We start from the raw sequence: 11942 nt of genomic DNA, 5'->3' as shown, positions 1-11942 counted from the left end.
AGGAAACCATAAATTCAGTGCCAAGGCATGAGAATAGTAGGATTCAGTGAATGACACAAATCTAATATCTCTTCCAGATAGCTGCTTCAGCGGAGGTGCCAACATGATAATTTCTTATTGAATTTAGAATATAAAGCAAGCTAGACAAGTGCTCTTCTTCAAACACTGCTCTGTACATAGTTAATGGTACAGGAGTATCAACAAAATAAATGCACCAAGCATAACACAAACACTTTAAAATACTTCTTCATGCCAATGCCAACTGAACGGCTCATCACTTCCTTTAACACATTTCCTCTACAGAAGTGATATCAGCAGGTTTGAAGCAGGCAAGCCAACATTTCCAAAGGAAGGAAGAGGCAACTTCTAGCAATTCATGCCCTTCTGGATCCACAGTGGCACACAACTAGGACTATTAAACGGCAAGCTTCAGATAGCAGCTATAACTGTAGCATGTTGGTCTCAGTACATCTCTTACACATGTTCTAGACTTCTGGAAAGAATTCCATGGTTTCTTTTCTTTCCTCTCCACTTCGCTCTTTCATGTGCAAATTCTAAATTTTGATGTATCCAACTCTAGTATAGTTGTAAAAAGTTCATACATTAGAAACCTGAATTATGTTTCACGAAATTATGTAGAGATGAATCATCACCAACTTAAGAAGTCGATAATCATGGCTTACAGTTAATTTGCACCACATATTACCTATAGGTACAACAACGAAAAAACTATAGACATCCCACATCCATCCTTACCATTCTGTAGAAAAACAATCTAGTGATAAACACAGATTAGAATATTAAGTGTATAAAGATTTACTGTCATGTTATTCTGGTTGTTCTAGTCTTGATGCCTTCAACCAACTAATCATTGTAAAATTAAGCAGAGTACAAGTGTGAAAAAAAGTGTAGGCTTCTTAGCTCTGTAAAAGCAATAAATGGATACAGTTCAAGCTACCAAGATATTGTTATCTCTCCAAATGATGCAAAAGAGAAAATTTCCTAGAAGAAGTGTAGGAGGAATCCTTATTCTGGAACCTAAAAACAAGTGGATTCTTATGCATCATTAGTTTTCAACTCTGTTTTGCATCCATAGAGTAGCTTCTTTGTTGAATACGAACTTGCTTTGACAGAATTGAATTAAAAACTGATTTAACTGGTGGTACAAAACCATCAAATTGTTTAAAAATTAAAGTGAATTAGCAGGTAGAGAGCAGATCAGATGCAGAGTTGGACGTCAGGAGTGGAAGGGGATAGGTTGCTCAAGCTAATTTACTAACGTTTGAAATGTTAGAAAATGGGATCGGAATCTCAACACGACAAGTAAAGCAAACTTTTTGCTACACCAACTTATTGGTGGAACACATGAAATTGTGTGTGCTCGCCAATAGCATGAGTCCCCATTGAAAACAGAAGTCCCATTACAATGGCACATATGAGTCATGAATAAAAGGCAAATAAAGATGGAGGTTGGAACTTAATGTTAAGGTTCCCGAATCCATATCATTGTTATCGCCAAAAAAAACACATGTTCAGAAGCAACGATACACTAATTCACAGCATGCCCACAACAGGGTAACCCCAATACAATCATCCTTCTTCCGACAATGAAATTGAGCATAATAATATCCATCCATCAAAAAATATTTGAAACTCAGACAGGTCCGCCATAGATCTTCAGAAATACAAAAAAGACATAATTAAATAAGAAAAAGAAAACCATGCCAAGCGACGACGATGATTGCCATTTCAGAATCATCTTCTCTTGTTGGACATCAGATGATGCGCGTACGTGCACGAGCTGAAGAACTAGACCAACTTCACATTCGAAGGGTAAAACTTAACGATGAGAAAAGAAGGAAATAGGAAAAGGAAATAGAATGAAACTGTACAAGAGGTTGGGGGAAGGGAGGAAGAATCAATCGGAGTGTAGGTGTTGGTCGAGATCATAGAGGAGATCGGAATCGGAGGATGAAGAAGAGGAGGAAGAAGAAGAGATGAGATAGGGGTTGTTGGGCGGGGGGAAGCAGAAGAATGTCCAGAGGCAGAAGGCGAGGCGGCGGAGCTGCTGAAAGGGGAAACAGAAGAGGAGGTGGAGGACTTGATCGGCGCTGAGGCGTTCAGGGTTGCAAGCTATGTATTGGCAAGCATGGGCGGAGAGCTTGGCAACCCCCACCAGAAGTGGGCTGTTGAACACCATTCTTAACCCTAACGCTATAGATGATATGAATTTCAAGGTAATGGATTGGCGAATGTCATATGTTTGTCTTGTGCAATTAAATGGGATTGGTGTTGGGATTAATTTCAACCCCAAGACGATGACTTTTTTTTTTTTTTTATTATTGTTTCTTGGGTTGTAAACCAATAAAATATAAATATTAATTAGGAGGGATTGGAATTAGAAGATGGATTTGTGTGAGGGAAAGGGTGAAGAGGTGGCAAGTGCAACTACGTACTCCTACAATATTACATACATCACATAATCGGACCTCTATTAAATGGGTTGTGAGAATTTTGGTTTTTACAAACCTCACACTTTAATTAATTAACCTCAACCAATAGAACTCACTTTAATTAATCTTATATCTAATATTAATTCATAATGAAGGGATTGAAGCGGTTTCCATTCCAACACACTGAACTGAACGGCATTCAATTGGAATTGGGTATTATAGTATACTACTAGTATTGCTGCTGGTCCCTGCAGGCCATACACAAACAACCAAGTAGCTAGCTAGTGTGGTAGTGGTGAAGTGAAATTAATCTTGCAGCTCCACCAACTGCTTCTATAACATTGCACAAAACTATCCTCTTGTTTCTGGTCAAGAAACTTCAAGATCTGTCCTTCATTAGTTTCTGGTTTGAGTTCTTGTCGTTTTAGTTTGGTTAAGCCATCTGCTGACTCGGTAGCTCATTTCATTGCTCAATCAGCTTGTGGCTTTGTTGAGGGTGGTCATGTTTTGCCCCCTGTTGTTGCTGCTCTTGTATCTCTCGATTGAAAGTTTGTTGGTTTTCCTTGTCAAAAAAAAAAAATAATCCTCTTGTTCAATTAAACCACAACAGATAAAAACCAAAAATCTGGATTGCATCTCAATTTTATGTAGTTAGAATTACGTACGCATATGGTTGGTTGGTTATATATATCTGGATATTGAAACTTTAGAGTTTTTTTGGGTGGAAATTGACAAGTTACTGATTTGTTGACATGAGTTATGTACGAGTGTGAACAAGGGTAGGTGCGTACTTGGGCAGATCAGGAACTTGAGATCCATGGGGATTATACAAGCAAAGATTAAAAGAATTCAGATTCCAATTATCATGTCCATGTTGCTGCTGGAATTAGAATAACTGTTACATATACATATATATATATATATATATTATCTGCAGTGAATGAGGTAGATGAGAGAGGAGAGAGTGGGTTTACAGGAACAGATTAAAATTAGTCATCAGAACTAGCTAATATTAATTTCTAGCTGGTGGTCTTGAATTGTTTGATGTTCCTCCACAGGTATCGCCCGCTTGCCATATCAATCAACACCCAGAACCCATTTTCTACACTCTGAAATTAATAAGAGAGTTTTAAAATATTAATACGTGAGATAAATAATTAAAGCGAGTAGGTAGGAGGAAATAAAGACCATCTCAAAGGACAAAAATCAACAAACTAGGTACCTTGAGAAACTGAAGTTGCTGTTTCTCTATTGTGGAAGTGGAAGTGTTTTCTTCCTGATCTGATGTGATGGAGTTGGCCTCCGGGGAAGTGGCGATGGTCGACTTCCATGCGAAATAACCAGCCAAGACAGCCGAAAAGAAGACCAAGATGAATCTCAGAGGGCACATATTGATATTATTTCTGGAAGGAGTAGAGGGAAATGGGGATGATTTGATGGTGGTGTTGTATTTCTTATCTTTACATACATGAGAAACGCGTAGGCTGGTTTGGTGGGGTTGTGACTAGTTTGGGTTTGAGTCGTGTGTTTCTTTATGGGTTGGCATACCCAGTCAAACCAACTCCCTCCAACTGGCATACTGCATTCATGAAAGAATTTTCCAATAAGGTAGGCGAAGGCCAAGTCCAAGGCGATTCTAATTCTAGAAAAACATTATTAGCTAGTGCTCCTTTTCCTTTGATTTTGATATGGTCATCGTCAATGCATTCCTATCCTAATTTGGAGAAAGAGTAGGTAAGGCTGCACCTATATCACATGTATGGAGTGGAGGCAGATGAATATTTTCTCAATTCAAGCTGGGAAGGAAGAAACAAGAAATTGCCAAATTTCCTCGTCTCATATATAGCTAATTAATACATGAGAGATAGATATGTAGCAAATACAAAGATGTGCTGACAATTGAATTGTAATGATTTCAGCATTCTATAATGTAACTAACTGCTTTTGTGTCTCATGCTCCTATTTTATTTTCAACATGAATCCTTCATCCAATAAGTGGGGTTGATGGGCTGGCGTTTGGATTTTCTTGGGCTGAATTTGCTTTGGTCTTGAATATGAATTGGGTGTTCATGATAAGGGAACAGAAGGGTAGGAGTACTGTAGGCCTTATCAACTTGTATAGTTATTGGGCTGTACGGACTGAGATCCTAGAGTAATGAATGTGAGTTGTATATATATATATATATGGGGCGATGGAATGGAATCCCAGTGTGTCAAGGGCCACCTGCGTACTCGGCACTCTTGACGTGCATTTCGGCCACTCAACCATTCTATATGGCTGACCACTCAGCCTTCATCGACAGACGTTGGACATCCGCAGTCTTAGAGTCTTAGGTGTTGGTCTTTTATTGCTTTATTATTTGCTTTCTATTGTTTAGATTGCTGAGGGAGACGTTACGCCTCCTGAGGTGCATTTTTCAGCTATTTCAATATCTAGTACTTTCAATATGATTTTTTTTAAGCCTATTATAGGGGGGAATGAGTATAAGAAGCTTGGCTTAGTGACGTGTTAGAGTCCCCCTCAAGGCGATCCCCTTACTCTAGCATCGTTGATCATTGTATTCGTACTTTTCAGTTTAATGCAATCTACTTTCTAAAATTGTGCGTTCGAATTGCTGTCGTTGTGTTATTGCTTTCGTATTGTGATTCCTATCGGCGCGCTGCGTTAGTGCCGAGCGGGAGTGTGTGTTGAGATTAGTGGAAGTAGTCAACAAACTATTAGCCACACGTTGCGCTTTGCGGAAGGCACCTCGTGAGAGGTGGTATCAGAGCCTCGTGCCGAGACGGGGGCGAGGCGGGTTGCGGTGACCCAAGCGAATGCTGCTGCTGCGAGAGTGTCGGGGCAAGATGTGGAGAGCACGCGACCAGCCTGGCCTAGCGAGCGAGCTGAGAACCCGGAGGACAGACACTCTCGGTTGACGGAATTGGAGGAGAAGGTCTCTTCCCTAGAATCTGAGATCACGGTGTTGAATTCGGAGTTGGACGAATGTCGTCAGGTGATTCAAGAGATGGCTGGTGCCTTTGGAGGCGATGGCTTCGCCGATATGCGGCGTGACATGGAGCAAATGTCCATTCAGATTGATTTGCTCCAACGTATTGTGAGTAGCACCCATGTTGTTGCTTAGAACGGTGCTCGTGAAGCGAAGGAGGTCGAGAACTTCCTCTTTGACATGGAACAGTACTTCCTTGCGGTACATGTGCAGGACGAGGTAAGAAAGGTGTCGACTGCAACCATGTATCTGACTGGTGACGCTAAGTTGTGGTGGCGTGCCAAGTATGCGGAGATCCAGGCCCATCAAATGCAGCTTGATACGTAGGTTCTTCTTTGGGAGGCGATCCGAGAGCAGTTCTTCTCGAAGAATGTTGAGTACAATGCCAAGCGGGCATTACGGAAGCTTTAGCATACAGGTTTCGTGCAGAAATATGTGAAAGCTTTCTCAGCATTATGCTGAACATCTGAGACATATCGGAGAAGGACAAGCTGTTCACTTTCATGGAAGGCTTGAAACCGTGGGCGAGACTTGAGTTGCAGCACCAATGGGTGACTGATTTGAGTTCGGCTATGACAGCGGCCGAACGCTTGGCAGATTTCAACTCAGAGACTTGGAGAGATAGGCAGACGACGCCTAGTCCCGCGCAGAATAAGCCGGGTGGGACGAGATCGTTCATGAGTAATTCCAATAGAGGTGGGAGAGAAAAGCCCCACGAGCAGAGTAGCTCACAGGACAGTTCAGGAAGGAACAAGCCCCAGGAGAACAAATAGGGGGCACCACAGAGGAGCAGCGGGTGCTTCCTATGCATTGGTCCGCATAAATTTCGGAAGTGCCCGAAGAAACAATTGCTGAATGCACTGGCGACCTTTACCGATAAGGCGTCGCCCTCGAAAGTATGGAGCCACAAGCATCGACAGGTGGCGAGAATGACTCGGAGGAGGATGAGGATAATTTTGGGTGCCGTATCCCAATAGTGTACTACATTGTCCATGATGGCGGCAAAGAGAGTTGTGCCACCCCTTGTGAGAAAGATTGCCCGGGCTCTTACTGTGAAACAACCGGAAAAAGAAGAAGAAGTTCAGCCCCTGAATTCTAGGAAGAAAGGGTTGATGTTGGTTGATGTAAGGATTCATGGCAAGCCGATCCGTGCCATGATTGATACAGGAACCTCTCATAACTACCTTGCGAGCACCAAAGTGGCGAGACTCGGGCTCGTGCTGGAGAAGGGAGTTGGGTGAGTGAAGGCGATCAACTCGGCCGCACAACCCATTGCTGGTGTGGCCAAGTCTGTGCTGATTAAAATTGGTGCTTATGAGGGCAAGACCAATCTTTCTGTCGTGGTGATGGACGACTTCAAGATTATCCTCGGTCTTGAATTTTTGCAGGACACGCGAACAACGATCTTGCTGCGCATTGATTCGCTGATGATGTTGGGGCCCAAACCTTTCATCATCCCCACATTGGCCGGACACACATGGAGAGAAAAATTTTTCGGCCATGCAGTTTGAGAATGGGCGCAAGGCGGAATAAGCCATCCTACTTGTGCACTCTTCATTTTAAGGAGATGGAGGAGATGTTAGGGCCCATCCTCTGCGATATAAAGAAGCTGTTGAAAGAGTTTGAGGACGTGATGCCAGATGAGCTGCCTCGGAACCTACCGCTGAAGAGTGCAGCGGATCACGAGATCGAGTTGGTGCCTGGCACGAGACCTCCCACCAGGGCACCATATAGGATGTCGCAACCTGAGCTTGTGGACCTTAGGAAGCAGTTGAAGGATATGCTGGAGAGCGGAATCATCAAACCCGCTAAGTCGCCGTATGAAGCGCCAGTTCTGTTTCAGAAGAAGGCCGATGGCTCCCTACTTTTGTGTTGTGACTATCGGGCGCTGAACAAGATCACTGTGAAGAACAAGTACTAGATACCGTTGGTGGCAGACTGCTTCGACCGTTTAAGTCAGGCGAACTATTTTACAAAGATAGACTTGAGGGCAGGCTATTGGCAGGTCTGTATCAAGGAGGGCGATGAGGCGAAGATGACAATTGTCACGAGGTACGGAGTTTTCGAGTTTCTTGTCATGCCTTTTGGCCTGACTAACGCTCCCGCAACCTTCAAGACCCTAATGAACCAAGTACTTGACGGTTTTCTTGATGAGTTTGTGGTGGTGTACTTAGACGACATTGTGGTGTACAACAGAACCTTGGTCGAGCATGAGGACCATTTGCGGTATGTTTTGACGAGACTCCACAAGCACGAGTTATATGTGAAGGTGTCGAAGTGCTCGTTTGCTCGGGAGAGTATCGATTTCTTGGGGCACATTGTGGAGAGAGGACGCATTCGAATAGACCTAAAGAAAGTTCAAGCTATTGAGGAGTGGAGACCACCGAGCGATGTTCATGATTTGTGCTCATTTCTCGGCTTGGCGAATTATTATCGGCGCTTTGTGAAGGGCTACTCCGCAACAGCACGGCCTTTGACAGACTTATTGAAGAAGACTGGGACTTGGAATTGGACGCCCCAATGCCAAGTTGCCTTCGATGATTTGAAGAAAGCGATGGTGACAAATCCTGTGGTGGCCTTACCAGATATGTCGAAACCATTCGTGGTGGAGACAGATGCTTCAGACTTTGCTTTAAAAGGGGTTCTAATGCAAGACGGCCATCCATCCAGTTGCCTTTGAGAGCAGAAAGCTTAAGGATGTTGAACGGCGTTATTCAGTGGACGAGAAAGAATTGCTAGCCGTAGTTCATTGTGTTCGGCTTTGGCGACATTATTTGTTGGGCTCTCCCTTCGTGGTCAGGACGGACAACACTGCAGTGAGTCATTTCATGTCGCAGCCGAAGCTGACCAGTAGGCAGGCATATTGGCAGGAGTTACTATCAGAGTTTCATTTTGTGATGGAGTATCGGGCCGGCTCCAGCAACCATGCAGCAGACGCCTTGAGCCGCAGGGCGGATTTGGAGTCGATAACAGCGCTCTCCTCTAGCGCAGTTGCTATCTCTGTGAATGATCAGGTGCGGGAGTTACTGCCGAGAGATCCCACAGCGCAGGGCCTTATTTGGCAATTTTGGGTCAAAGATGGATTGTTGATGACCAAAGAAAACTGCGTACATGTGCCGAGAGGCGGGGACCTAAGCAAATCACTCATTTCGGAATGCCACGATACTCTTTGAGCGGGACACCAAGAACAGGAGTGCACGTATCCCTTGGTACAGAGGGCCTATATTGGCCATAGATGCGGGACGATGTCGAGACATATGTCCGCACCTGCTTGATATGCCAAAAGGACAAGGCAGACCATCAGAAGAAGGCTGGTTTGCTGCAACCACTTTCCATCCCTAAGCGTCTATGGGAGAGCGTTTCCATGGATTATATCACAGGGCAGCCTAAGATCGGGGACTTAGGCTCTATTATCGTCGTGGTGGACTGATTGTCAAAATATGCTACATCTACGCAGCTCCCAAACATGTTACAGCAGAAGGGACGACTCATCTCTTCTTCAAGCACATTATCAAGTACTGGGACTTGCCGAAGGACATCGTTAGTGATCGAGACTCCCGTTTCACTGGCGTCTTCTGGATCGAGCTGTTCAAACTCCTCGGGTCCACATTCTCTATGAGCTCGAGCTATCATCCACAGTCCGATGGCCAGACAAAATGCTTTAATTCTATGTTGGAGGACTACCTTCGGCACTTTATTCAAGGTACCCAGAAGGATTGGGTGAAGCTCCTAATGTCGTTCAGTTGTATTTCAATGCTCAAAAGAGCTCTTCCACCAACAAGAGCGCTTTTGAAATCGTTACTGGGCAACAGCCGCTCCTTCCTCACACTCTTAACACCCCACAAAGTGTGAGATCCCCTCTTGCTCGAAGTTTCTCCCAGGAGTGGAAGCAGAACGTCGATATCGCTAGAAGTTGCCTGGAGACAGCCTTAAAGCGGATGAAGAAGTATGCAGATCAGAATCGCCGCTTCATCGAGTTCAATGTGGAAAACGTGATGCTGGTGAAGGTCCCGGATCCGAGATTATCAAAGTCATCAAGGGGGAGAGATCCTTGATTGATGCAGAAGTATGTTGGCCCTTTGCCTATCGTTAGTTGTATTGGAACGATAGTGTACAAGGGGGAGTTGTCACCCTGATGGAAGATCCACAACGTCTTCTATGTGAGCCAATTGAAGAAGTATTCAGCAGATAAGGAGGATAAAACCTGCAATCAATCCAGCTACCCACAGCTTGAATTGATGAAGACTAAGGAGAAGGTAGCTGAAGCAATCCTGAATCACAAAGTGACGAGTACCGCGAAGAGAGACCACATAGAGTACTTGGTGAAATGGAGGGGATGCGACAGAGAGGAGACACTTGGGAACGAGTGACAAACCTAAAGGCGTTTCTACCTCTTGTTGAAGCGTACCATGCTTCCATAGATCTGGGGATGTAGCTATCTCAGGTGGGGGAGAATGTCAAGGGCCGCCCGCGTACTCGGCACCCTTGACGTGCATTTCGGCCACTCAATCGTTCTACATGGCCGACCACTCAGCCTTCATCGACAGACGCTGGACATCCACAATCTTAGAGTCTTAGGTGTTGGTCTTTTACTGCTTTGTTATTTACTTTCTGTTGTTTAGATTGCTTAGGGGGACGTTACGCCTCCTGAGGTGCATTTTTCAGCTATTTCAATATCTAGTGCTTTCAATAGGATTTATTTTTTTAAGTCTATTATAGGGGGAATGAGTATAAGAAGTTTGGCTTAGTGACGTGTTAGAGTCCTCCTCAATGCGATCCCCTTGCTCTAGCATTGTTGATCATTGTATTTGCACTTTTCAGTTTAATGCAATCTACTTTATGAAATCGTGCGTTTAAATTGCTGTCGTTGCTTTATTGCTTTCGTATTGTGGTTTCTGTCGGCGCGCTGCGTTAGTACCGAGCGGGAGTGTGTGTTGAGATTGGCAGAAGTAGTCAGCAGACTACTAACCACACATTGCGCTTTGCGAAAGGCACCTCGTGAGACAGTGACAGTCTTGGAATTCTTCTTGTTACTACTTAAAGATGAGAATGAGATTATTATGCTATGATGGTGGAGTTTCTGATCTAACTTGCATTTATTATTACATCATATGTTTTATGCTAAGGAGCCATTGCCATTAATTATATGAACAATTGGAAACTAGTCAAAGGAGGTACGGATGTAGATACATATATTACATATATATTATTAATAGGAGGGAGGAAGGGAGACAATAATTATTGATATTATTATTAATAATTGTTTTAAAAGGGAATCTTTTATGTGGTTGCAGTGGTGGATTCCAAAGATTAATAAAGATTCTGAGGAGGATTCCATCCATCTATACGGAATTCCATTATCATCCATCCATCTATATATCTTTTAGATTAAGAAGATGATGTTGTTGTGTTTTTGTTGTTGGTATATTAATACACATTTATATATAAAAGCAGAAAATGAAGTGGGTGGAGGCTAATGTGCATGTTGGTGTTCTTTTGATCGCAATTTTGTCCTGCTACAGCTACAGCTACAGCTACCAACTACATCTACCTATGTAATTGTAATAAAGAAGATAAAGGAAAAAAGCAAAAGCAAAAAGCCGTTTCATTCAATTGGTGATATTGTTATAATGGAATTCGCTTTTCCTATGTAAATCAACTTCAGTCTTCAGCATATATATATACATACAGTTGTGAAATTAAATAGCTATAGGTAACAAAATCAAGAATCAAATCCTTTAACATCTACTATTTTTTACAATTATGGTAGTTAATTAATATTATTAACTAATTTAGTATTAACTGTATTGATCCATATGGTTCTCTCCTTCCTTAATTGTTAGTTTACCATTAATAACTTGGCAGTTGGTAGTGGTATTGATGAGCAACTACGTACGCACCTACGTAATAATTAAGTAGAAAAAATGAGGATTGTTAATTATGTGATGGAGGAAACAGTATATATATATACTAATAATAATAGTTGATGAGAATATTGGTGGGATTGGCGTCGGATTCTACCAACAAGTTGGCCGGTTGCAGTGTTTAAGAGACAAAATGATTTGGGTTTGAACCTTCCACATCGTCACCACCACCACTACTACTGCTACTGCCTAGTGGTGAAGCAATTTAATAAAATTGATTAATAAAGTTGATTCTGCTGCTCATGTTTATATATATAGCATAGCCAGGGTTGGGTACGTCGTATAATAACTAATAACGTAAGCACCAACTCGTAATGCATGTCTGATGCCTCTCTCCCAGAATAAAAAGCTTCAACAGAATCATATTCAATTCTTCCTCCTATTCCCAGGGCATAATACATCACAATCACCTTCTTTACTTTTTGTCCACTACCCAATATCATTCTATTCATTCTACATAGATACACCTGCATGTGAATTAAAGATATTCTTATATATATGCATGCATGTCCCCAGCCCAGCAGCCACCAATTCAGTTGATATATATATATATATATATATATATATATATATAT

At 42.7% G+C, this 11942-nt stretch overlaps 1 protein-coding gene across 1 annotated transcript; it reads right to left on the bottom strand.

Annotated features, from left to right (window-relative positions):
• On the bottom strand, positions 3291-3935 carry LOC105159632 (the record flags this gene model as incomplete). Its single annotated transcript, XM_011076743.2, is given in 2 exon segments — positions 3291-3562; positions 3676-3935. Coding segments are annotated over 2 exon segments (350 nt in total), but the record flags the coding sequence as incomplete, so codon positions are not given.

This window comes from Sesamum indicum, linkage group LG4 (assembly GCF_000512975.1).
Source record: "Sesamum indicum cultivar Zhongzhi No. 13 linkage group LG4, S_indicum_v1.0, whole genome shotgun sequence".
Taxonomy (NCBI): Eukaryota; Viridiplantae; Streptophyta; class Magnoliopsida; order Lamiales; family Pedaliaceae; genus Sesamum; species Sesamum indicum.
Note: the sequence above shows the minus strand (reverse complement) of the source record. Positions and strands in the feature narration are given on the sequence as shown.